General features: G+C 43.4%; 2 protein-coding genes across 3 annotated transcripts; both read right to left on the reverse strand.

The window, feature by feature from the left end:
* Positions 1–713: 713 nt before the first annotated feature.
* LOC118473345 (ribosomal protein S3, mitochondrial) lies at positions 714–27,573 on the reverse strand. Of its 2 annotated transcripts, XM_035962581.1 has the most exons (2): positions 27,476–27,573; positions 714–25,633 (listed from the first exon to the last, which is right to left on the reverse strand). In XM_035962581.1, exons 1-2 carry the CDS (start codon positions 27,547–27,549, stop codon positions 24,028–24,030), a joined length of 1,680 nt encoding a protein of 559 aa, XP_035818474.1. In that variant the 5' UTR covers positions 27,550–27,573; the 3' UTR covers positions 714–24,027. The 2 variants fall into 2 exon arrangements, with proteins under 2 accessions (XP_035818474.1, XP_035818473.1); XM_035962580.1 differs by lacking the exon at positions 27,476–27,573 and having other exon boundaries at positions 714–25,779.
* Positions 1,416–2,111, reverse strand: LOC118473346 (ATP synthase protein MI25). Its single transcript, XM_035962582.1, has one exon. It carries the CDS (start codon positions 2,099–2,101, stop codon positions 1,442–1,444), a length of 660 nt encoding a protein of 219 aa, XP_035818475.1. The 5' UTR covers positions 2,102–2,111; the 3' UTR covers positions 1,416–1,441.

Raw genomic sequence — 27,573 nt, forward strand, 5'->3', positions numbered from 1 at the left:
GGCTTAAACCTATTCATCTATCCTATCCCTCGCTTGACTCTTCTCGGAAAAGGTTCTCGTTCCCATGAATCTTGATCTGCCTCCTGGCATTGATAGCGATTGATCGAATTCCTACTCTGGTTTGAGAAGCTTTTCAGTTTTCCTTATCACTGAAAAGAATTCAAAATACGTATATTTGGTACTAAATAAACCGCCTTCGCTGGCTAATCCCTATGTCTTGGTACTCTACCCTCCCATTCATAAGAGAGTGGTAGTTGTCACCGGAAGCAGGTGTGAGTTGAGTAAGTCTTGTCAACAACGCTTCGCACAACTAAATACTAACACACTGTTTACTTCTGTACTTCTCCACCGCCAAAACACAATGACTGATGCAATTCATACAGGCACGAGCGAAAAACGAGCTGAACGAGTGATCAGGTGCTTCGACCTCTCTTTCTACGGTTGGTTTCTGACATCGATCGAGATTCAACATTCAGTAGGTTTGCTTTGACGAGTTAAAGGTGGAAGCTTCGAAGCATCAGTGAAGAGAGTGACCCGGAGCCCATCCTTCCTGTACGCATTTCTGCCTTATTTTGAAAAGCAGCACGGGGACTTCATCTGCCCATGATTGATTCCCGGCTATGATTTATAAAAAATCTTCGCTTCAAAAGCTTTCATTTCATTTTCTTCAAAGGCACATGCACTAGGTTACTTACGGAATCTCAAAGAAAGAGTCGTCCAGGAGCACTTCGTTAGATTTGCATGTGTTAAGCATATAGCTGAAGTAGCCTAAGCGCTTCAACCTGCTCGCTCTTACAAGACGAATCTCTTTCTATACGCAATTGAAACTAGAGTCTACTCCTTTCTGGTCTGAAATCTCAGTGGAGACGGTAAAGATTAGGTGCCTTTTTTCTTGACTATCCATCCCATTCAAAGCTTATCACACTTCTCCTTCCGATTCTTTTTCTTTTACTCCGCACTTTTGCTCTTTCGAGCCAAAATGAATGGGTCTTAGGGTGACTCCTCTTCTCCATGAGTAGGTAAACTCATGTACCACGCAGAGCCCCAACAGTTTACCCTCTTTTCTATTATTTTCCTCCACTAATTTTAGAATCCGCACATAATTGCGGAGTATTTGTAGTAGGTAGATAGAGGCAACGACACTTATACTCAGTAATATAGAAAAAAACTTAGCATTATCCGTCGCTGTCTGGTACACATAATGAAGAAACTCGATCATGGAAAAGATTGATTGATTTTGAAGCTCTGCTCCCAAAAGAGAAAGGGAGACTTAAAGATTGTGGGTTTGGTTTTTCCAAACAAAAGATAAATATTGGATAAGAAGTTCAACAATAAAACTTTCCTTCAGTAGGCTCGCTCCCGGTGGAGCCGCCAGCCCGCTCAGAAGTGGATTCGAACCCCCGACACCGTGGTTCGTAGCCACGTGCTCTAATCCTCAGAGCTACAGGCCCACCCCGTCTCCACAGGTCCCGGGGATACCCCCCACCCTCACCTTTCTGAGGACTATAAAGCCTTCTCGAATTAGGTCTCTGGGTTCTAATAAGAAGGCCTCTCGAATTTGTTCTACGGTAGAAGCTTCTACCAAAGTTGTAGACCCGGATACTAATCTTTCACTCACTGAAAAGTGAAAACCTGTGACTATATCGTCCTGAAGACGGATGCGACGGGAAGAAGTGGCATTTAGAAGTGTTGCTGACTTGACATTTAGGTTTCGGCATAACAAAGCTTGCACTGTCTTTTCGCACTTAGGCGCACAGCGTGCCGCTGGTAATGATTCTACTACTTTTACGGTGCTGCAAATTCGCAAGCTGATCCGTAGATTAAGTAATCGTTGTTGTTCATTGGATTCCTCCAGAATGACTTCGTTAGGATTGAAGAATTGCTGCAATGATTCCTGAATAGACTCGATTCTCCCGTCGAGAGTTTCTTTGAAAGTCTTACCTAAACTCTTCCGACTTAATATGAGAAAGCCTATAAAACAACGAGCTACTATCATTTCTTCATTATAGATTGAGATCTTCTTCGGACTTGATGCACAAATAGATGGAATAGCAGCAAATAGCATATTTATACCCTTCATATCCATTCCACTAAATCTCATTGTGACTCTCCACTTTTATGATGAAGCTCTGCTCCAAGAGAAAGGGAGACTTTTTTTGTGGTTGGTTTTTCCAAAAAAAGAACATTCGAACAAATAGACTTGATTCCATGACAAGCAAAAATGCTAGCTTCCCAGTAACTGTAACGCATACACTGGAGCGTTTGTCCCATTGACGAAGGCCAATGAAACTATTCTACTAATTTTCTGAGGAGCAACTTGACATTTCTTCATGCAGCTCAAAAGCTCTAGCGGAATCGCCGCAGCATCCTGATATTTTCATATTCTATATGTGACCACATCAGGGATTAACCCTGGATCTCTTAGCCCACTGAAGATTTCCTCAGCTGAAGATATGCGTCCTTGCCCACAAATTCAATAAGCGAATTGAAAGATAGGACAGTTGGATCAACTCGGAAATCTCCTCACCTCAAATGAGTTCCTTATCACTGCATCAGATGCCACGCATGAGATTGTCCTTACCAATATCTTTACGCGCACCCAGCTTTGGTTACCCACACCACCAATGCAACTAATTTCTGATCCCAACTTCATTCCTTTTATTTATCCGCGTTATATCATTCGGGTAATCTTATCTCCACCTTCGTCAGAAGGCTTTGAAGTCGTGTTCCAACTGAACGGACCCACATTCGGATATTGCAAAGTACACGGCAATGCTTGGGCTGGCTACTAATTCAAGGATGATGAGTAGGATATTCACTCCATGCTCTTAGGGAGTTCTTTATGCTGTGCGGTTACCGCCTTGCCACTATAGATCTCGTTCCTGAGATGAAATTCACTGTTCTCAGTGTAGACTATGACACTGCCCCATAATGACCAAGGGATGAAACCGGCTTTTACATAACTCAGCAGTTCCTTTGTGTACTTGCAGACGCTGGTGACGATCTGTTGTTAGTTCTCATGAGCACAGAAACTGATAAAGTAATAATTTACCGCGGGGTTATAAAATGGGTGAAGCCCTCAAGCCTGGGATTCAGTGGAAGAAGTGAAATCAGTTCTCGCTTTGAGACTTCCAGATTGCACCGCAAGTAACGATGGAATGCAAGAAAGAAGACTCAGGAATGAAATCAATCAAACCTCCTACTCATACTACCCCCTCTTCCCGATAAGCCCTGTCTTCTTCTTCGCCATCGACTTTAACACGTAGTCCTGCCCGTGTGAAAGCTGTCAACACACCCCGCTCACTACGACGGTTCGACAACCCTACTACCATTCCCGTAAGGTGGGCGGGCTTCATGTAAGGTGGCCCTCTTCCGTATTGATAACGTAGATTTGAAGCACCTAGAAGGAGGAAAGTCACGAAGTCATCAGTAGGAGTAGTGAAAGCAATACGAATCAATGAATTGAGGGCAGTCGAAGCAGACAGTAAATTACTTGAAATAAAGATAAATAAGTGCTCGAGCAATTGATTATTAAGTAAGTAGGCGGCGTAGAAGGGGCGGTTCTACTTAAATGAAATGAATGGCTCGTTCATAAATCCACTCGCTTGGCAGCAGTCCATTCCTACCGTACTCCGGCTATTCTATCTGTCTGTGTATCGCGTAGAGCACGTACTATGAATCCAAGTTCCCTAGTGTCAGACTCAACTCAGTCTGGTAGTGTCCCTGGTCCTATCGAAGCAGCTACTTCATCCCTGGTGTAAGGGCTTGTAGCTTTCAATGTGTTCTTTCTTGCAGTAAAGTAAGGAACGATTGATCTCTCTTTTTTGAGGGACCATAGGCCTTAGGCTTAGTCCTAGAAGGTTGAATGCTTTCGCTACGCCCCGCATAATGAAACCTATGTCTTAGAATTTTGAATTCGCTTATATAAGCAATTATAAGATCCTTCCTCTATCTCATAGTCAAGTACGGAGTAGGAATCAATAACAATTGAATAAGACATAATTATTGCTGCATGCATGTTCACCTAAAGCATTTCTTACCACTTAAGTGAACGAGGGGGATATCAGTATTTTGACTGACGGCTGTTGTCTAATTATTGAAATAGAAACACTCCCTTCCAAATGCTATTGCCATTCTCCATTCCGGTCTGTAGCAACGTACTTAGCGCACTAGTTCAATTTTTTGATTCACTCTTCGCATTGATAAATCAAACAAACTATGACAAATTAAAGGAGAGGGAGGGCACTCTAACCAGGCTATATTTTCACTGCTTCATGGATTTTCGTTATTGGGTCTCACCCCGGGAGAGATTTTCTGCATCAGCGATCATGCCCCCCTTATTCTAGCGGAGGAACAGCTTCATCAGATTCATTCCCTTGCTAATCCGCCTTCAAGTACAGGAAAGGCTCCTGAATTGCTACCTAATAATAGATGACTTCATTTTACGGAATACCTGCAACGAGGTTAAGGCGTTAACAAAGAGAGGCCATAGATAGGCACAGTCTTCCCATCCCATACTGGGAGTCAACAGCTTAGATGAAATCCAAAGGCTTCTTATTATTCACCGCTAGGATCTCTACCCGTTATCCAGGATGGGCAAATGAATGGACTCTCCCTCCCCTCAATAATAGTCGTATCAAGAGACAGAGGTGAGTTAGCAATTTCAGATAGCTCGGTTGCGGGTACAGTTGCACTGAATACTCCTCTGCTTCCCCAAGGGAATCGAGTGGATTAAAGCACTCCACTCCGTAGTACAAAGAAATTCACAGCACTGATTTGTGACAGTACCATGCTAGCACAGTGAATTTTGTGCTTCCATTCTAATCTAATTACAGAAGAAATGATGCTGGAAGAAATGAGCTTTTCTGCTGTAGTTTATTGAACTAAGGCACTCTGCACATAAGTCACACCTAACCGGCTATATGTTTCTTGATCGCCGATATCTCCTCCCCACCCAGCATTTGCTAGCTTGCCAAGCTTCCCTCACGAGACTGTGAAAAGCATATAGGAAGGCAGAACAAAGACAGGTGGGACCTCAATGATGAGTATGCTTGCTTCGCCTCCACTGCAAGACAATAGCTTGGGCCATAGCCAATAACCAGTTTCCATCCTAGCTTTTCGCGACAATCCATGATATCTTGCTGAATGCATTGCTTCGGATCTCTATGCTCTGCTACAGTGCTCTTCCGTCCATTCGATTCTTTTCCTGCCAGTCAGACCCCCCATTTCATGTAGTCAAGGACTCAAGGGAGTTAGTTCTAGGTGGGCCGCCCCAAGAGAACCATTCGCAGCAACGATGGTCATATAGGATTTCCGGTACCAAAGGTGACATCGGCGACTGAAGAAAGACTATTTAGCAAAGGATTGACGGGGCTAGTCTACAGAACAGATTCAGACCCAATGAGGTATAATTCATAGAATAAAAGAGCTTTGATTGTCTTGCCTATGAAACAACCTAGGATTCTCTTTTCATTTGATGTCATAGACTCTACTCGAGCCAGGAATCGATTTGTAATTTCAGTGAAGTTCAAAGCTGTATTGTATGGAGAAATGGTGAATTCCCAGTGGTAAGCCCAAGTTATGATAAATAGAAAATCAATGCGCTGGTTTATTCCAATATTTAAGACGTGGATGAGGGCGCGCGAATATCGAAAGTTCTTCGAGGGAAGAGTTCGGAGAACAACAACATGCTTTCTTTGAAAATCCAAAAGCCCATATATATCATATCTTCTTTGCATTTAGATCGCTGTGTGTTTCGCGTGTGGCAGGGTTGGGGTTCATTGGCATCATGACTCCCTTTTTGGATAGGGGAATAAGAGAATTTCCAGGTCGTAGTGAGACTGCATCGTTCGAAGACGCATGTTCCTCTATTTCTTCTAATCTAAAGAGGTCATTCATTAGTGTGGCGTGGGTTCTCCCAATCATTAGAAGAAGAATCCAACAATGTATGTTCAAAAGGGGGCTGGGATTAGGTCTCATTTAAGACAGATCCTTAAACAGATATGGCTATAACCCTTCCTTAGACTTAGAGTGACTTGAGTGAAAGTGATAGCTTCTCCTACTTTCGAAACAGAACGACTAGGTGGAGTATATTGCCTATCTTTTGTGTATTCTCCCGCATATCGATTTCATGATTGTCGTCTACTTCCCTCTCCTGACTTGATTCTCTAATGCGAGTATGGCGCTTCTCTCTCCCGTCCGGTCTACCTTATTTTAGCGCATCCTCTCTCTCCCCTTCTTGGCTCTTTCGAGTTGCGACTCTTCTCCAAAAAACCCAAGGATATGCAATTCCCATTATGTGTGAGCATGCGTCCTTCATAGAGATAATTAGGTGGTTTGGCAATCAGTAAATTCTCATTCGGATGAGGAAGATGACTTGTTCGGAGGAAGGAAAAGAAAGAGAAAAAGGGTTTTTCTTAAAAGAGAAAGTCTGGCACATGCATATGCATAAGAAAAGCGGGGCTATTCTCTAGAATGCCTATTCCGTCCTGTTCTGCAAATCGATTTCTCAAATCTCCCCCGCTACTTTAATCCGATGCTTGACCTGCTTCCTGAAACGAAAGACTGCTCCACGAACATCTCAACAAAGCTTGCCCAAAGGACGAGAACCCCTTGACTGGCACTGCTGACCTTCCACCGGCGTATCCACGAACAGAAGCTGCTGTTGGTACCTTGCAATCGTATCCCGGCACCTTGACTGTCCTATCTGCTTGCCAAATAGAACTTTCCGATGGCCAACTCCAATTATTTTATTGAGTTCGCACCTCCAACCTCACCGGAATCAGTGGTAGCTGCTCCAAAGTAGTTCTGAAAGCGAAAGAAGAATCGGCTTCTGTGTCAGGGTCATCTAGAGAGTCGAAAGTAGAGTTTCAAGCAAGAGTGCGGCGCGAACCGGCAGATCTTATGAGATGAGAATCGAAGAATTTCATAGTTAGTGGGGCCAGGAAAACATTCCTTGTAATAGGTTACCCGAAGTAGAAGTGCCAGCTAGAATAGAAATCACTCGTATAATATAAGAGTTCTGTTCTCACTTCCTGATACGACCGATACGAAAGAAAGCATCTTCGTCAGAAACCCCGTTTGGATGATAGCTGATTTGACCTCGAGAGAAAGGGGGAAGATTTGATCCATTTGAAAGCCAGCGCAGCGCTATCTCAGTGAATGGGATTCGCTTAGGCAAATAGGCTCCTCAATCCATTACGAAGCCAGCAAAGAAAACGCTATTGGAGAGTTCCAAAGCAATCCAATTCTCACTTCTGCTGCTCTGCAGCTTACCTAAGAGTTCTCACGCCTAGTGAAGATCGGAATCGGAAAGGGAAGAACGTTATTCTATGTTCCAGGCAGAACGTCTGTAGATGCTAGGTCAATTCCAGAGCCAGAGATAGAAAGACAGCTTGATTCGAACCAACCAATAGCCTGCCTCTACTCACTGTTGACAAAGGAGGAAGGTTTTCCCTCGGTCCAGTAGATTGCCGTAGTCAAAAGTCCATCTCGCTATATGGCAAAAGTCGTGTTTTTCTATTTCCCTTGACAAGAATCCAGGCAGTAATCACATCATTAGCATTGATCTACGCATTTCGAGAAAATAAGACGGGGCTACTTCACTTCCTAATTAATAAAGTAGGAGCGAGTACGGAGGTACTAGACCGTGATTCTGGTCCTGATGCGGACACACCTGTCGACAACAGAGAAGGGATTCAATTGAGAGCGGATAGCAAGATCGAATGAATGGATACTCTGAGATAGAACGATAAAAAGAAAATTTGATTAATCCTACAAAAGCCTTACAAGGCAGGTAAACTTTATGCAGTATCTGCTACAAAAAGAAGGTTAGAGAACAGGTTCCATCTACTTTATCCGCTTTTGGGCATGAAGAACATGCTTCTTTCTCAATTTATAGGAATCGTTAACCTTTTCATTGGATTGGTTTTTTTATGCAGTAGAGAAGCCGTTTCCTTTGAACTTGCTTGGTCCATCGGACAGATATAGACATGGAGAAGCTTTTCAATGTAAATCTTTCACTACTTTGTTTGGACCTTGCTTCTTCACTTAATGCTTGCTTTCCGTCTTGCCTTTGCTGGGCCTACGATAGGCTGTACTCCAATACGAAATAAGATTGTACATGAAGGTTGGTGAAAAGCAAAAGAAGCAATTGGTTCTCAAATGCCGTGACGTCACCTAGCTTTATTCTAAATTTATCATTCTATTGGTATGTATAGTGTCTTTCATCTGCTTTTTCATTCATTCTGCCCACAGCCGTTAGGTATTATGACAAAAGGAACCAGCATGTTGCGGAGCAGCCAAGTAAACCAAGAAATGACTCAAGTAATCCAAGGGCAGAGCAACGTAATCCAACGGAGGGGCTACGTGATCCAACAGAAGAGCTACGTAAACAAGGAACACATGAACCTGCTAAGGATCCATTCCACCTGCCAAGTAGACCAATCACAAGAGCTCGGGCCAAGAAATTCAATGAAGTAATCCATATCCATATGCTGATTCAGCAAGCCAAGCAAGATGTGGTGGAGAATGCGCTAACGCGCAACGGCTTTCGCGCTAGTTGCTCAATCCGTTGCTTGTTTGGTAAGATTACCTTGGGAAGTCTCAGGGACTGACTGAACCGAATGTATAGCGTCAAGATAAGAAGCACGCACTCCTACTAGACATGGAAGGAGTAAACCTCAAATATGCTTTCTTCCCTTAGGTATGTTTCTAGATTCTAGTCCGAAGTCGGTCGTTGATAGATTTATTTCTTTTGCTTGCTCTCCGTTACTTTCCCTTCCTATATTTAGAAATCGATGTAAAGACAATAAGAAAGTGGTTGAGACAGAAGATTCTTGGTAGTTTATTGGCTCTAAGTACAATGGGTACGTAAGTTATGTGTTTTGTTTCATGCTCCTTGGTGATTTTTCATCAATATGATTTATTGCCCATCGAGAACTAACTCTTAGTAGGTACTCAACGTTGAAATCACACCATCCGAAAGCAGAAAATCCATCCCATTAACGGAATATATGTGACACAGCTACCTTGTTCAAGGAGATACCATTCCCAAACCATAAGCAAGGAAGGGAAAATGGTGGGTTGTGGCTCCTAAAGTTTGGGTATGACTCCACTCCATTACAGGTACTGGTACTGGCTGCAAACTGGTTCTTGGGTTAATTATGATAGTTGTTGACGACATAGAAGGTTTTTCACACCAGTATCTACAGTACTTGATGCTAGGATGACTGGAGTCATGGAGCTTGTCAGGTTTCCAGATCCAGGTGCCTATCTTATTTAGATACTTCAGCTTATGCGGCACATCTCTTGCAGCCTATGCCGGCCTCAGATCTAACTAAATCTAAATGAGCCAATGTTTCTAAATCAAAATGCAAGGTTGAAGGAAGGGGAAAGTAGAGCATAATATGCAAGCGCCGCTTATGGGAATATCTTAGCCAGTTGAAAGAAGTGCCAGAAAGTATCTTCTAGTGACTTCCTTTGATCTTCACTAAAAAACAAGCTTCTTAAGTATTTATTTCAAAGAAGCAAGCAATATGACATTTTCTGTGTCTTCCATTGGCAGCACTATGGAAGAATGAAGTATTTGCATCTCCCTTATAGAGATTGGCTTCAAGCAAGGCAGTGAACCCGCACTGATCGAATGAATTCTTCTTTAAAAGCTCAAATCCAATGCTTTCATGCCCCATCCTGTGATCTAGTTGCCCTTTCTCGTCACTATTCTATTCTATATCGAATCGAGAAAGCTTTACTTCACTTCTATTTGCTTTGCTTTGCCTAAGAGAAAAAGAGATTCCCATTGGCCCCGGGCCTATATCACTATATCATGTTTGCTTTCAAGCAAGAGTTCAACGAGAAAACGAATCTATAGATGAAGCGGAAGATCCTCCTACGAGAAAAGAGATCGAATCCTGCATAGTGCCAGGCCATGAAGTAAAAGAATGCTTTCCCTTGGGCCCATTTCATCCTATTTATCTATGTCAAATCAAGGCAGAACGTCCGTAGATGCTAGTGCATTAGTATTAGTTGGGCAAGGCAGCTCAGGGCTAGCAACTGAGCGAAAGACACCGGAAAGTGCTTTAAAGGTGCCGGGATACGATTGCAAGGTACCAGCAGTAGCAAGTTGCAAGTAGATCATCTCTCTTTCTTTCTACTCGCGGGAGTGGTGTTTCGGGTCAGGCTAAAGACATCGAACTGCGGATCAGTCGTGATAGAAACCCCTTTCTAGAATAGAAAGCGGAAAGGATGCGCCGGCTCGCCCCGCCGGGAGAGGCTGAAAGGCAGAAAGGAAACATAGGAACCACCAATCTAGTCATTGCTTCTCTTCTCCCAACTCCTGAGAACTAATAACAGGATGAAACCGGAGCCAGACCCAGTTTAGATAAGGTATGTCTCTGCTCGACCATACTTCTGGATCCCTTCTGCCCTTGCACTCGAGGACCATTTCCTGGCGCAGAGAGACCTGATTGACTGCATTTCCAGCTGGGCAAGCAATTCCATGAAAAGAAGAGATGACCGGTTGCGGGGAGGCCAAGGCCAGAGGATTGTGCAGTGCCGGATCTATCTCTTTCCAAAATATCATAGAGAAATAAAAGAAATGAGGTGTTAGATCTTGATTCTCCGCAAAAGTTAGGGGACCAATAGAGGTCCGCAATAGTGCCCCGAAATGGGAGCCGCAGACCCCGCAACCTGTCCAGCTGTAGTAGGAGATTCCAGTATGAAGCACATCATTGCGTTGATTCTACGATTCCATGATTCAAACATGACTGATGTTCAGTCATTCGCTACTCAATAAATTGTGGGGCTTCATGGTTGCAACTATGAGAGTGGAGAAGATCCCAGTTATGGACTTTTTTAATATGTCTAGGTTTCACGGTATTCTTATGATGAAACATATTATTGCCAATAGGCATGAATGAGTACTGAAGCTATTAAAGAGAAAAGTTTACGTTTATGAGTTTTAAGTTCTGATACCCGGTCTTTCCTACTTTTGTGATCTGGTGTGATCGACTTGTGGAGGGAAGTACTTAATACGCGTTTCAAGAACAACCCAGGGAAAGAAGACTGGTGAGATATGGAATGGAAAAGGTTGGAAAAAGGGGTACTAATAAAAGTGAAAGGCCAGGCTTATAGCTAAGAAATTTACTTAATAACACGACCCCTTACTCAGTTTGCCTTACTCGAAAGAAGCACGAGCGTCACCCTAGCCAGCATTCTTTTTATTTGGATTTGGATTTAGTAGAATCCAAGCCATCTTACTCATTGATTAGTAGAGGTCAATTCAATGCTCTAATAAGCTTGCGAGAAAGCCTAAGTGAAGTTCAGTCTCTTTTTTAGTCTGTCTCTTTTCAGTTTTTAAGCAAGTGACCATAGGGCAATGGAAAGATCTGATACGGCCGGCGTTATAGGCCTTGTAGGTTGCAACTCCTTCTAAGATAATAAAACGTAACCACGAGGGAGATTACGAATATTCCAAGCATATACATCTTAGGCCAGTAAGCTAAGGATAGATGAAATCCAGTAAGACAGCCAAGCCAGAAGCAAACGAGTTATCAAGTGGCGAGATAAAGCTTTGTATAGCTGCTGTCTTTTTCATATATACATATGTAGAAAGGGGTATAGCTGAGGAGTTTTGAATTCGAAGAGCAGGCATATTGAGAATAAGCGAGTAGTTTTATTTCTTACCTCACTACTGTTTCAAGTGCTTTTGCCTTCTAGCGAGTGTGAGTTCCCCCTAGGTAGGGCGGGCTATAGACTAAAAGATATCTGTCAATGATAGAGCAGTAGATTTCTTTCTTTTAAGAGTTCTCTTGCTTGTTTTGATTCTGTTTATTGTATTCTGAAGTTCGTTCATCACCTTACTTTTCGTGTCCATCTAGGACTGTTGGTTTATACATGGATCCTATTCTAGACTAGAATAGAACGCGTATCTACGACTTTCCCATCCAAGTAAGCCACGGTGAAGGAAGGTTAAATCTTGTCTAATATATATAAACTTGACCTTTGTTGGTTCATACATACCTTTTCATTCCTGCTAGTAAGGCATTCCAGGTTTGATCAGTGCTTTTCTCGAGGAAGATCAAGATCCAGCTCTAACCATAGTCGGTTCTGCCGGTTTAAGTTTCAGGGCAAGTTTCTTGTGTGGGTGGATACGGTTTCATTCTGACCTTTGATTGTTGACTTCGGGCAAGGTCAAGTCATGGGATATAGTTCAAAAAGTGCCAGAAGGCAGCTACGTCTGAGTTGGATATGGAAGCTGGGTGAAGTAAGACCAATAGAGATGAACTATTGATATTGACCTGGCTAGCGCTAACGCTTTGCAAGGGAGATGGGTCCGCTTGAAATCGCTAGAGTGAGAAGATCTGCTAATGCATATGCTAATAGGCCTGGTTCAACCAAAGCATTTCTTCATGCCCGATTCTACTTATGATTTTTCTGAGTGCTAATACTTCAACTACTATTGTGGCCGGGTCTAGTTCTGCTTGAATCGAAATAGCATCGAATGACGTTCTGCCTGGAATTGACCTTGCTTCTACTTCTTCCGCACCTGCGACTGTATGCGAACGTAAACCGGCACGGGATTCTTTTCCACCCGCTTCTAACTTCTTCCTTGAATCGAACTAGTTTTTATTCCTGAACTCCGGAAATCGTATCCCTTGGGCAACCCATTTATGTAAAGTAAATATTCTACATCTGACTTGATACAAACCTGCACCACCAGCTTCTTCCTTTATACCAGTTCGAGGCGAGGATTGATTGCTTGATCTCAAAAACTCCTAGTTAATGTGCATCAACATTGGAGTCGGTAGCTTCGTCTTCTGCCTCAGGTTTAAAATCACTTATTCCTAGCCGCCTATCCTATCCATGCGCCGCAATAGAGGAAAGAGCAGCAAAGAAATCAAAAGCGTGAAAATGTCTCGATATCGATATGTTAGATGGAGCTCAATCAATAGGTGCCGGATTTCTTATTTCTCAGAGCTGAGGTCAACCTTGCCAACTCTAGTTCTTCCTCGGCCAAGTAATGTAGATTTCCTTGGGAATTCTAGTGATCTCTTTCTTCTTCAGCTACTGCTACGAACGTATTTAGTTTAGAACGAGTAACTACTCGAGGAACTAGGCCATGGTTTCCGTTAGTCTAAGTAGATCAAATCTTGTTGGCAAGAGGACTACTACTGGGATGGGATTATTCTATTACTAATTGATGACCTGGGGGGCTACTCTTCTTTCTCCACTACATATATTTATTTACTGACCTGTTGATAGCGGGGGCAGTAAAGAGGAGAGGAGGAAAAAGAAGTAGAGTTAGGTTCTGTTCTTGTGTGTAAGCCCTCGGTCGATTCGTCTGCTCATTCACAGCGTATGATTCTTATCCAATTGCTTCTTCTGAAAACGCGGCGTCGGTTAATCTTTCTTATTCTCCCTTCGGGGCTCCTCATGTTGCTACTAATAGAAACAGTTCGGACCTTGCTCATACAATCCTCGGGACTACTATTGGTTAATCTTTGTCCTCCCTAGGGAAAGACGATACTTTTTGGGAAAGACAGGGTTAGCGCTGCCTGGGTTGAGCCATTCCTAACAACTCATCCAGCTTGACTAGCTTGCATTAAGAGTAGTTCATTTCCTATAAAGTGTAGCGAGTTTTCTACCTTTTCACATAACCGAGAAAAAAGGCAAAGTTACCCTACTACATGTATTAGCTAGTTTTGTCTAGTCAACATCTAACGCTCATTTCACTATGGGATTTATTTACTCCGATTGCTTCTACTCTCTTACAGCTGGGTGCGCCTATAAGGAAGACTTTTCATAGATTGACTTTGGACAGGCAAGTTGAACTATCAGGCTTCACTAACACAAGTAAGAACAAGTAGAAAACTCCGTATTAAGGGCTGACTTTCCTTTTGACCTAGTTCTTAGCACTAGTGATTAGCACAAAGGAGGAGAGAAAAAAGGATTGAATAAGCGAGCACCAGCATTGACTTTCTTGCTTTAACTAACCTGACGCCTGGCCCTTTTGCTCTAGGCTCTACTCCTTGTCATTGATTTCTAGCTAGCTTTCCCACTCGCATAAAAGGAATGAATCGAGGGTATTTACTTGCATTTCTTTGTCCTACTTGGGTTGGGCTTTAAGAAGAGAGGATTTATTAGCACGACGAGCATCGCATGCTAACCGGGGGATTGAATAGGATATCATAGAATGTAGCATATTGTCTTAACTTATAGGGTAGGGTCTTTCCTATAGCAAATCCTCAGTTTCTGTCCAGAGTCCGCCCTTTAGGTGATGGATCATCTTTATAGAGAGACTAACAATAAGACTAGATTAGATCGTGTGCTTCTTTATAGACGGTGGGCTTAGGTGGATCTCCCTCATCTACCTAGACTAGATTAGAGTGCTCTTATCCTAACCTTAGAGCCTAGTTTTTTACGTGAACTCTTGGGCATTATCGCATTCATGATGACTTATGGGCATAACCAGACGAAGTTAAGAGCTACCTATTGTGCATTAGGTTTTCCTCTAGGATCCGGTTGTAGGGAAAAAGCATTGGTGTATGAGCCTACTGTACCGACTCTCCTCATACTTATGGAGCAAGATCCTGTCCCTTTCTTATAACAGCTCAAGTCAGGAGGGGGAGTATAACACATACCCCTCGTAGGCGGTGGCTAGTTTGAGAACTAATTGCTCATGGCGAGCTTGTTGGATCTTCTTATCCAATCTATCTACAAGATCGGTCAATCTAAACTTTGTCTTATATTCCTATCTCTTGAATTCAACTCTGAGCAGATCGTAGACAGCATGAGGATTAACATTTAGGAACGATGGCATTAAAAGACCGGTTGAATTCACCCTTTCCTCCTTCCATCAAACTCTGGATCCGGGCTCTCCTCCACTATCGTTCCGGGTTGATGAAAGCTCCAACTCCCTATCCTATTTCACCTCGCTTCGGGTTTGCTTTCTTGTTAGCATGTTTGAATCAGCATAAGTGGAGTGCATTGTTTCTTCAGCGTTTTTCACAATTTTATGTTGTGTGAAAGTGCAGAAAGAGATTGAGAATTTCCAACTGTGCTTGGCTTATTTCTTATTTGAAAGTGAGAGTGCTTACTCTTCAAACTCAGACTCACTCAGACCAAGCCTACAAAAAAACAGGGATCTCACCTCTCCCCAAAAAGACATCAACTATATGAATGCATTCTTTGCCACCAAGACACACACCAAGGGTAGCGAGAACTCCTGGTGGACACAGGAAAAAAATATGCAACCAACCCGAAGATGAGGATGTGAACCGCATTACTTCGATCAATAGACTTTGAAGTAAAGTGAAGCGAAGTGACTTTGTGAATTCCACTCGTCTATATATGAGATTTGTGGGTAGCCTTCAATCTCTTCAACTATATAGGCTCACATCAATAGAGAAAATCTCTATCTTCTCTACTAAGAGACTTCTTTTTCTTTCTAGAGATTCCTCTTTCCTATATATATAGAATATACAAGTTGGGTTCGAACCAACGACTCCACCCTCATATGGATTGTGATGCGCGCTCCTTGCTTATCCCAGGCTAGGCTACCAATGAGATCCCACTCACTGGCTTTGGTTAGTTATAGTCAATCCATACCGCCTTCCTAAGGTTAGATCAGATGGCTTGGTTTCATTTCTGAATAAAGAGGAGGCTCGGGAGAGTGAATCTCGTACCTGGCTGGCTTTGATGCGGGTTCCAGGTCATTCAGCTGCTGCTACTTACTTGATGCGTGTACTTCCAGGTTGGAGTTCTTTTACTTTCAAGTTAATCTACTTATTGGACTGGACTGAGTTCTTCGAATAGTTTATTTATGCGAGTTCATTGAAAGACTTAGTGGACCCAGTGAATTAACTTACTCATCGGGATTTTTATATTGAACCGGTGTGTTGAGTAAATGACTAGTTTAGTTGGGTAGAAAGGAATGGTAGCACAGTGCTACATGAACGACTATAACAAGTAGCTTTTTCTGGTGATAAGGAAGGCACTAGTTGGCTCAGCAGTAGTTAGTTAAGCAGGTTCCAAGGCAGGCGAGACAGTGGAATGCCTAGGGACAGCTTGATATGCACCAAGGAAAGTTGGAGCGAAATGGGCTGGTGGCTCAGTTGCTACAGGACTAGTGAAACGAACAGTCAGCTCAGTCAAGAGCAGGTAATTTGTTGGGACAGCCAAGCAAACAGATGTGCTATTTTGTTTTTCCCTTGCATCAACAACTATCCCTAGCTTTCCTGGACCGGGTATATACTCCTCTTTGTCCAGTAGCTCAGTAAGTTGGAACGCGTATTCCAATCCAAGGAAGAAAAGCAGTGACTCTCTGAAACTAGTCAGTGCTCGCTACAGTTGCTTACTACTTGCTCGGGTCAGGCAACAGTGGAGATTCCAGAGAATCTTATGATTTTGGGCCCTATATATTTCTTTCAGGGTTCGGCCAAATATTACGAAGGAAACGGAGAACTATTGCTCGCCTAGATGGCATTCCAAAATGAATGGCGAGGAGACACTCAACCTTTTTGGTATACCTTGAGTAATCCCAACCAATAGGTGCTGGCTGGTCACATTGAATTACTAGGGCTTCTCTCTCTCAATCATTTCATTTCCGTCTCGTAGATCTGCTTCCAGAGGCCACAGGCACGAAGTGTTTGTACAACTATTTAAATGCTATTAAACTCTTTCTTCATGCATGTTGGGTACAAGACAATGATTAGAATCGACTACTGTTAGGCGTGCACGTATCATTCCTGTCAACTTATTCCATAAGGGTAGCTTCACCAGCAAGCACGGGTGAGAATGGGTGTATAAAGTCATTGACAAGGAGAAGAAGCCGCTTCTGTCAGGGGATTGGATTACCCATGAGTCCATCTATGCGGAAATGCAATATTTTAAGCGATCCTCTACTCTCTAAAGCAAGCCACTGAGCTCTGTCAGGTCAGGTAACATAAGACTAACTAGCAAATGCGATACAAATCTATGCACCAACGATTCGAACTTAAAATCTTAGACGTATGTTAACATGAAAGGAGGGGCCTGCCTATTAAGCATTCTATTCCATTTCGTGGAAATGCATGCCAGGGATTGGCCACCCACAAGCACTTCTCCTCCATTGGCGATGTGGGTGAGTTGAGACTGAAAAAAGGGGCTCTTAAGGGTTCCAATTCAGATTTAAGGTCTACGGCTGAATAGAAATAGCAGTATAACTCCCTATAATCCGTGCTGTATTTCCCGTCAGTTTCTTTCTGTCCTACGGAACATGAGTTTTGTATGGAAAAAGGGCTTGCTTGCCCATAGGTAAAAAGACTCAAGGTATACTTTAGGCGTTAAAAGCTGGCTTATTACTTGGAAGAATGACATAAGCTAATAAGATGGGCTTACAAATTTCATTGTAGTGATAGAAATCTTCCTTTCAGTGATTCACCTACCTGGATTTCCCGCCCTGTCATCTCACTAGTCAATGGAAAGAAACCTTTGTCAAGAGTCTGCAAGCACAAGAGTGACTACAACTTTTACTTTACCTTATAATTTAAACTTTGACTTATAAATAACTCTTAGGAAAGCCAGCCCCTTATTAGTACTCCAGAGAGCTACTTCACCCAGAATAAAGAGAAGGTTCGAAGAAACTAATGCATAAAGACCAGGGGCAGGAGTATAGAGAGTACAGCGAAGAAGCGTGTGAGTGGTTTGGACGGAGTGGCAGAAAGGAAGAACCCTCATCTCTTGGACTAAACTCGTACTTTGCGAGAGGCAATACGCAGGAGTAGGAATTCCGATCGGACTTGCTTCTGGGATGGGAGTGCGGACTGCTTTTCTTAGTTACTTTCTTTTTGGTATTTCGTATTTTCAGATGCGTCTTCTTCTTTCTCAGATGGCCCGCATGTAGGTCCAGTGTGCTGCTTTCTTAAGCTGAGTCGTAGCCCTTGACCAACCAGTTAGCCTGTCCCTGCCTTCTCACAGTGGATTTCTCAACAATCTCTTCTCTCAAAGAAGGAATGGAGAGCTCTGTCCTCTCCCTTTTCCTATGCGCGCGTTCATAGTGATATGAGTGAATCGATGTGTATTTATGAGGATCAAACCCTAGAGTGATTCTATCGTAGATTAGGTCTCTGGATCCGGTGTGCCTTGGCCTGACAGCAAGCTGAACAACTTTGCTGATCATCTGGCTTGACTGGGATTCTCCTCTCATAGAACAGATGACTGATGACTTTGTTGGAGGGATGGCCTAAACAAACGTTTATGCCAGAGTGCTTCGGTTGAAGAAAAAACAGAAGGTGAAGCTTGCTCTGTGATGAATTGGGCCTTCCTTCAGCTTCCACATCCTGCTTTGAATTCAAGAGTCCTTCTTTTCTTGAATTGGTCTGGTCGGTCAGTGGTTTGTTTTCTGGGCCTGAATCCCGATCCCCTATTAGAACCTTCTCAAGCAAACCCTCGTAATCCTTTTACATCTCTTAGTCTAGCCCATGCATACCTTGCTTTACCCATCGTTACTTATCGTTCAACTTAGAGCTCGATAGCAAATTCTTCGAGAGTCTCTTGTTCCATCTACTATCCTTTCTGAAGATAATAGAGTAACAGTGCTCCATAGAGAGAGAAAGAAGACACAGTAATGGTAAGCCATTGTAGGGATCAGCCTAGAAGGAGAATCATTAATTCTTGTTTTCATGATATGATGAAACGATTCAATCATGATTGGGGTGTGGGTAATTATCTTCTTTTTTTTTTCATAAGATGCGGTATTCTTGTAGTGGTTCTCGAGGGCAAAGGGGGGGATTTGGGTAAAGCCAGTGGTGGTGATTGTGTCATCCGTTCTCTTCTTAATAACTCCCATCTCCCGAGGCCTAGCTTCGTATTATTTTCTTCATTCAAAGCAACCCATTACTTTTGCTACTACTACCACTAGTCTAGCTGTTGTCTATTTGCAACCATATAATTTTTCTAAGAGTACATGAGATCGTATTGTATTTTGGGTTTGCACTAGCGATAAGGTAAATCAAAATTCTGGCTGGGGGCTGGTTTGAGAGAAGTTTGCTACTCCGGCAGCCTTCCAATGACCTTAATGAAACGGGACGAGTCGCAATGAATCACTACGAAAATAGAAATATATGCACTAATAAAATATAGTCAAGCGAGGAGCCTACGAGTTGATTGAAGAAAGGCACGAGGCGCGGAGCGTCAGGCTTTTGAGAAGTAGTGGAATTGCTTACCTAGGAAGAAGTAGTAGTAGGAGAAGTCAGATCTCTTTGAATAGGTGGTCCGCTTGCTTGGAAAGAAAAGCAAAGTAAGACGCCCTACTTGTACTAATAACTAGAAGAAATCAATGGATTGAAGAACAAAGCAAAACACTGATAGTAGAACTATGGGAGAAAGAAAAGAAGCTTGGTTCACATCTGGTAAGCGAAAGAGTGAAGTGAACTAGGCGTTGAGTTCACTATACGGATTAGCTCATTCGAAATCTATATAGAGTATCTCAATTCAGCTCACTTGGTAGAGTTTTGAGTGAGGGAACCCCGGGGCTGTAGTCATCCAGTTCACAAAGTCTTGAGTTTCTCCAAATGATATAGATAGAAAGAATGGCGATCTACTAATATATTATACTTACTCTATATAAGGGATTTCTACTAGGAAAATCCTCTTTTCATTCCAAAATATATACTTGATTCAGAGATGATCAAAGACTCCTACCCTAACGCGTGACTCTAAAAAATCCAACTGATCTGAGGGTTTTTTCTCCAGTACAAGCAACACATTGGTAATAGCATACTTCCTGCAATACGAAGGGAATGATAAAAATACCTCACCAACCAATAAAAATCCCTAACCTAATTGGGAATACTCTCAAAGGACGGACAATCCGAGTTAAGACGGCCTTCCGAGAAGCACTATTAGGGAATACGCGGGAGGGACATATGTCGTAGTTCCACAACGCGGAGTTCTAATGTGGGGATTGGTCGAAGAGGTTTTATTAGCTAGAAAGGCGCAAGTCTCAGAGCTGAGCTCACCGCTTCGCGCCTCAGAGGGTGTCCAGACCCGGCAGAAGATATAGGCAATGTGAAATGTTCGGCTACTAAATGAAGGAGTTCAGGCTAAGATATTATCGGTTCAGAAGCGCCTGGGTATGGGTAGATCAGCAAGCCCGCTTACCGAACTGTTTCAAAAGAACTCGTAAGAAGCTTTACAGCAGCTCAAAGAACCTATGTATACGGCCCAGTCCTTGCCATGCCCGATCTTCACCCTTAACCATTTAATAAGCTTATGCCAGTGAGGTGTGGATGCAATGGAAAGACCCATATCGACCGTCTTACGACAAAGAAAATCTTGCTATTAAGAGGAAAAGAAATGGAGCTAGGGTCAAGTTCCAGAGGGGTCTCCAAACAGCCTCACACTACACCATCACGTGGGAGCTCCTCCACTCCTGTGGAAAGGGCATGTCTTACTATAGATAGTAGGTCAGCTCAATCACTTTCATCAAATTCCCTTGCTTAAGTACAAAAGCAAACTCCCCAGGTTCAAAAGCAACGGCCATGGGGTCAGGTCACTATACTCGTCAAGGTTGTCGGAGGTCTGTGAGTCATACGACTGTGGTACTGGCACTTTTCAAACTGAGACTCACTAAATATTACGCTTCTGCTCGCAAAGTAGGCCAGCCAATAAAACCCATCTCGTAGGACTCGCTTAGCTAAGGTTCTGGCTCCTTGATGGCTGCCACAAATCCCTTCGTGAATCTCATTTTCATTCATATTTTGCAAATACTTCATTCGATATATTTTTTTAGCTAGCGATGACAATGTCAAACATACCCCGATATCCACATTGTATCTAGTCCAATAAATTGATTTAGCCCGAAGCATCACATCACCTAAAAGACTGATATCCAGCTCCATATAATCCAACAATTGGGCTCTATTCTCCTGAAGAGAAGACACTTGAACTTCGTCATGTGCTATTGAGCCTTTTGAACCTAAGTGCGGACATAAAGTCTTAGCCAATGTTTCTAGACTATTAGGGAGTTGAGTGTATGAATCTCGTAGATGGAACACCAATTTCTTATTCCCCCTTTTTTTCCTATAAATTGATAACTGGTAAAGCTTCTTGTTCCTCATCAGCGGTTTGATGGTGTACTCGACCATATGACTGGCTAAAAACTTCATTAAGTCGATCGGATCGAGAAATTAGATTCGAAAAGTAAACTGTTTTCACGCCCTTGTGAGTAGATCCCAGTTTGGCTATACGCTCTATAAAATCTACCAACATTTTAGTACTCCTTTCTTCAAGGGAAGGTATTATCAAATTGTAATCTTCAAAAAAATATGTGTCTATTTGATCATCCATGGCAGCCACATCATCCCCCGGATTCACCACTAAGAGCCCCGCAGCATAAGGTACAAGCACATTATTTAGTATAACAGTCTCTATATCGGCTACAATGAAAGGAAAACATTTCTGTTTCTTCTGCTTCAATGCCGTGATACACTCAGGATGTTTACGATACCTACCCGGAGCTCTTGCTCTAACTTCTCGTGGTTCACCCCTAGCTATGCCCGCTTCTATTAAATTCCAAATTATGCTTGCAATTTCATCGGAGCTAGGCAACTCTTTGTCAGTGATTTCATGCCTACCAAGCAGGTACACTCTAATGTATACACCCTTTCAGAAAATAAATCCTTCTCGTATTCTGCTGCTTTTTTGATTCATTTTTTCTCAATAATAGCATAGACATCCATGTTGGGCGCAGCATTCCCACTTGAATCTTCCAAAGAGAAATAGCATGACCTATGATAAAGGGCACAGGTTCTCCGCTTGCTCTTCTCATGTTATATCCAATAGTAAACTTCCCATATAACAATTCTGTATTGTACACGTACTTTTTTATTTGAGTAGTTTCATTAGGAACGGAACTTGTAATTGTAATAGAAGCCAGATTTTCTAGTCAGAATACGGTCGGGGGAAGACTATCACTGACCGAGCTTCTCTACACTGACCTTTCTTCTGGTCAAGTTCGCAGCTCTTCGAAGAAATCCGATTCTTTTCCTAGGAGAAGAGATTGATTCTAGTTATCTTTCTTTCAAAGCCATCCATGCATAGAGAAGACTGGGCCCAAAGCATTGTAGGTGAGCGAGTAATCTCTGGAATATAAGAAGAGATAGAGATGGTTCTTTTGGCTCATCAAATGGGACTCGGACTTTGCAGAAAGAGAGTAATGTTTCCTCCTTTCTCACTCGCCTGGCTGGTCTATTTATTGCTATTAGGTCCTAATAGAGAAGAAGCTTTTTCCTGCGAAGATCAAGTTGAACGGTGAGTTCTAAAGGTTTTCCTGATGTACCAGTGTCTGTGTCACTTTCCAAGTAGTCCTTTCTTATTTCTTCAAAGAAAGATTCCCATTTAGAATAAGGAAAGTCAAATAGGGAAGGAAAGGCTAAAAGAACCAATTTTTCTTGTTTTACCACTTCAGCTACAGCGATCAAGGGTTCGTGTTAAGTTTCGAACTTGTGAAGAATTGCCAGTGGGAGACTGTTTCTTTCTCTAATTCCATAGTCTTTCAGCCAACAAAGCACTCTAATTTATGTATTAGAAATACTATTTGCTCGTAGCCTAGAGGTGTAGACAGGAATGCTATGTCAAGGCTAGGTTAGGTGCCTGGGAAAGCCTAGGATAGGAGCTCTTGGGCACATTACCCCTGCTACAGTTGAGACGGTCCCAGTCTTTTCTCTTTTTAGGTAATTAGGATCATTAAGAGGTGCTTAGAGGGGTGATACCAGAACGAATAGTTATTCTCACTTTAGGTCATATGGTGTAGCTGAAAGATCTACAAGTGTTTACCGTGATTCATCTTGAATTCCAATTATGTCCCTGCATTTCTGGTGTCCTTCTTGCTTCACTTCTTCTACTTGGACGGGGGAAGCCACTGGAGTCCCCGCCTCTAGTTGAGGGGCTTCCGGGACCCCCTCGATTTGTGGGGCTTCCGGGTTGACCGGAGGATGATGACTCCCCCGTTTCCAAATTCGCTTTTGGGGTAAGTCAAGAATTTCATCTTCCCTCGGTCGTTTACCAAGTGAGGTCTGTTCCCCCTTAATCTTCTGCACGTGGCCGTGCCTACTAAAATAATAGTACAAATAGCACAGAGTAGTACTGACGTTTCAAATGAACTAAGTAAAATATTGTTCTCCATACTTAAGAAAGCATGATTGTAGCTCCGCTTCTTGCTTTGCTCTAAGCAGAAAGACTTATCTGAAATCGCAGGTTGGGTTTTCCAACCAAAAGAAAGACATGGGAGTCTTTGTGCATCTTCTTCTTCGTAACCCAAGGACCGACGAACAGAAATTGAAACAACGCAACCGTACTATACTATCTATTTACGATAATTTGATTGCTGACAACATCACGCTTCTCTTTCTTATTCTTTTTTATATAACTGTCACTTTACCGGGCCGGAAAAGTGACACCGTCACGTCTCAGGGTCGTATGCCTGGAACAAGAAGGGTCGTCGTACAATTTCCATTTCGGCGATTACAAAAAAGAAGGAGGCGAGCTCCCTATCCCTCTTTGTCTTTCCACTTCCGGAACAAACACTTCGTAAAATTATTTTGAGTCCCGGCCCGGTTTTTCCCCACTAACCAATTACGTTACGACCACTGAACAAACTTGGTTGACGAACATGGTTTATGCGCCGCTAATCTAGCGGCTTGTCGAGCATTTGACAAACTCACACCATCCATTTCAAATGGGATTTGTCCCGTGGACACACGAGCAATCCAACCCGTAGGATTTCCTTTTCCTCTTCCCATTCGAACTTCTGCGGGTTTCCCCGTAATAGGAAGATCTGCGAGAACTCTTACCCATATCTTACAATTTCTTCGGAATTGTCCGCTCATAGCACGACGGAATTGTCCGATTGTAGCCCGACGCGCTGCTTCAATGGCTCGATATGAAAGACGACCAGCTCTACTACTTTTGGTGCCATATCTTCCAAAACCAAGTTGTGTACCATCCGGTTCGCGACCCCTACTACATCTGCATTTACTATATTTACTATATTTCGTACGTTTCGGATATAGCACGTCCCTTCTTATTTTGACTATATGAGATCCGCACTTTGACACCTGAAATTCCGTCACGAGTAGATACTTCCGCAGGAGCATAATCGATTTTCTGGTTAAATACATTACAAGATGTTTTTCCATACTTTCCGCATTCAGTTCTAGCTATTTCCGCACCCCCTAATCGACCAGAACAACAAATACGTATCCCCTCCACCCCTTTTGGCATTATTAATGGAATATCCTTAACTATTTTACTAAAAATGGAACGAAATGAGATTGGATTGTTCCTCAGTTGAAAAGAGATGTCTTGAGCAATCAGAGAAGCACTTTGATAAACTGATTTGATCTTTACCGACTCAATTAAGGTATTAGTGTTTGTTCTATTAGACAAAAAAGATCGCATTTTTTGCACTTCGTTCAAATAAGAGTTGTACCCGTACGGAATTCTCCTCTTTCTCAGTATGATCTCTATCATCATCTCTATTCCCTTTATCAATTTGCCTATCCTACCTAGGTCTATGAATTTCTCTATCAATTCCATTACCTTATCCTTACCCATGAGGTTCCTACATTTGATCCTTAATTGACCTAGGAGTTGTTCCCGGGCATACTCATAAAATGGGTTATTATACACCCCAACCCCATCCCTTGAAAAAAAAAAGGTAGCACCGAAGAAAGGAAAGAGCGAGATGGTGGTTTTTGTTGTTCCCGCGAAGCGAAGATCATTCGCTTGGCGAATGAAGTGGATCAACCTCTTTTTGGCTCGGGCCAAACACTTTTTATCGCTGGTCGAGCTTTCTACAAAAAAAGCGATGCGAGAGCGTATTCTCTTATCTAAGCTTCCTCCCTTCGCTCCCCCCATCGTAGATGGTTCAGCCACACCCGGTGCCACGAAATGATTGAGAACTACGACGGGGTCGAAATGCATTTTGTTCTTTGTATTAAAAAAGTATTGCATGACCGAATAATTCAAGGAGGGGCGCACAGCGGGGAGGGTCCTTTTTAGTAGATGACTCGTCGGGCCGTCAGAGCGGGACTTCTTTGGTAAAAAAAAGAACTTGAATAACTTTGTTTTTATGAAGGAGTCGTCATTTTCTATCAGGAAGGCTATGTCATTTACAACCCCGGCGTATTTCGGATGCTTGAAGGCCCCGCTCACCCGAAGTGATTTAGAAAAATTCTTCTTTCTCGATGGTGATCGGTCATGGTATCCATAACGTTGCATCTTTTTCGGCCAAATCCTGATTTCGTTTTGCTTCTCCCGGTCGATCGACTCGACTCTTTTCCCTGCCCCCCGGCCTCTCACTTCGTTTCGTTCTTCCTCTGTACCCTCGCTTGAATGAAGACACCCGATCGGCCCGACTTTCCCAAATGCCCACCACCGGCCCTTATCCTTTCCGGGTCTTGATTTGTCGCGTCGTTTTAGTCGTAGTGGTCGACGGGGAAGAAAGAAATGAATGAATGTCCTTTTGGGAAAATGTAGAATAATACACCTACCGAGACGAAAGCCAAAGGTGAGTCTCGTAGGTGGACGTATCGAACTGAAATAAGATCTAAGATTGACATCTTGATACAATGATTTACCATAATAATAAATAGAGTCAATGGTGACAGAGCCGTGGGAAAAGCCGCTTCTTTTTTGCGGCGGGGGCTTCCATTCACCAGCGCAGACTACATACACGTGCTCTCTGAACCGTGCTAGATAGTCACCCATCACACGGCTCTCAAACCCAACCTGTGGTGGATCCCGGGGGACAAAGCAAAGTAAAAGCGCTTGATCCTTTGCCCCATACTTGGAGATCTTCCTCCCCGCCGATCAAGCAGCAACGCTGCTCGTGATAGGCTTAGCTTAAGCCGCTAACGTTCGGTTCGGATAAGTAAGAAAGTCCCTTCGGTCGGTTCGCTCAGGTGGTCTTCCCTTATTTTCCCTAACGTTCAGAGTTGTTCTGGTTTTAGAAAGGAGCACCGCCAAGTCCACTAGGGGCGCCCTGAATGAATAAGAAATGGACAGCTGAGGCATATCTCAGTAGCTTGCATGAAAAATAGAAGATAATAAGTTAGATGTCGATTACACACCTGAGGTTGGTAAGAACTGAGGGACAATGCCCCCCTCGCAGGGCCCATCAGCGAAGCAACTGCTACTTAATCGGGCGGTTTGCTTTCGTGCAAGGCCCCCGCTGCTGGAACAGGCGGTTGTCATTTTCAAGTAAACGCCCCACCCCAGAAGGACGCCCTCGCTCTATTGGCAAAACGCTTCGAAAGAAGAACGTATCGCCAAGGCCCCGACCGGCCGGCCCGCCCCCTTTCTTTGCCCGCCGGCCGCCTAGCTCGTTATTCTTTGAGATCTGGATAGAGTCTCGCTTCGGGGCGGGGGAAGCATGGATTCGATAGATCTATCGAATCCATGCTGCAAGCAGCAAGCGTAGGCTAAAAAGGCAATAGTCTAACGTTGGGGTAGGGCGCGCCAAAACAACCGGGGGCCCCGGAGGGGTCAGTACAAAAGTACTATATTCTTTCCACTTACTTTCATTGGCTAGCTGCCTTTTGTAGCGCGCGTACTCTGATCCTCTTCTACGAATCTACAACTCTCTTTACTGAGCGAGACTTCATCTATATCCCTAAAAGTGGATTTTGATTCCCATTTTTTCTTTGAATGACAGCTTCAACTAGGCTCCACCTTAGAGAGGGTTTTCGGTTTTTTTTAATCAAGATAGGGTCAGGGGCGCGTCGGAACGGTAGCTGCAAGGTCTCATCCGAGAGTCCAATCTCTTTGTACTGTGCTTTTATGTCTTTGAATAAAAAAGAAAGAAGGGGGTCGATTTAGGCTCCTTCCCTTCCACTGCATAGCTGCGCTATCAGGTACTACGAGCCCTCTGCCCCACGCATCTAACCAGCTCGCGTGGTTCACCGGTTCCACCGAAAACTCTCATTTGTTGAAGCGGAGCATAGTGCGGCGCCGAGCGAAAAAGGTCTCTTTTTTCGGTTTATTCACTGATCTGAAATGAAACTTAGCACTTGTTTTTTTCTTGATTCCTGGGGCTAGGCGTTCGCAGAATCAGTCTATCCGAACCGCAGACGCACTTTTAAGATCAGTGACGGCCTCTCCAGCGGAGCTGGGCGCCGGGGCCCTGGATGCGCTAGCGATCGGCACATTAGGGGAGTAGAGTACTTGCCCGGGTTTCTCGGCCTGGTATCCTTATCCTCGCGTTCATGATATCTACATTCAACTGTGCCCCGGAGACACGGTCGAAGCACGCCCGCCCCGTGTGCGTCTTTCACGACATGCTCTGGTCCCGGGTTTCTTCCTGTGGTCTTCTAGCGTTAGAAGAAGTCGTGTCCGTCCCGGACATCTGCAACGTCCTCTCACGCCTTTGGGGGGACAAACAAAGATCAGGAAAAGACGGACCGAACCCATTCGGTGACTTTCGCGGTCGCCCTCACTGAACCGACTTGGATCTGAACTACGATTCAGATCAAGTCTTACCGAAATTGGATTTCCTTTTCGTGCCATATGTCGCTTAGACTTTACTTTTGC

Source organism: Zea mays, chromosome 9 (assembly GCF_902167145.1).
Source record: "Zea mays cultivar B73 chromosome 9, Zm-B73-REFERENCE-NAM-5.0, whole genome shotgun sequence".
Classification (NCBI taxonomy): Eukaryota; Viridiplantae; Streptophyta; class Magnoliopsida; order Poales; family Poaceae; genus Zea; species Zea mays.

Bases quoted from the DNA above. Each gene is read 5' to 3' on its own strand.
- LOC118473346 (XM_035962582.1), bottom strand. From the start codon at position 2,101: ATGAGATTTAGTGGAATGGATATGAAGGGTATAAATATGCTATTTGCT.
- LOC118473345 (XM_035962580.1), bottom strand. From the start codon at position 25,752: ATGGGTGACTATCTAGCACGGTTCAGAGAGCACGTGTATGTAGTCTGC.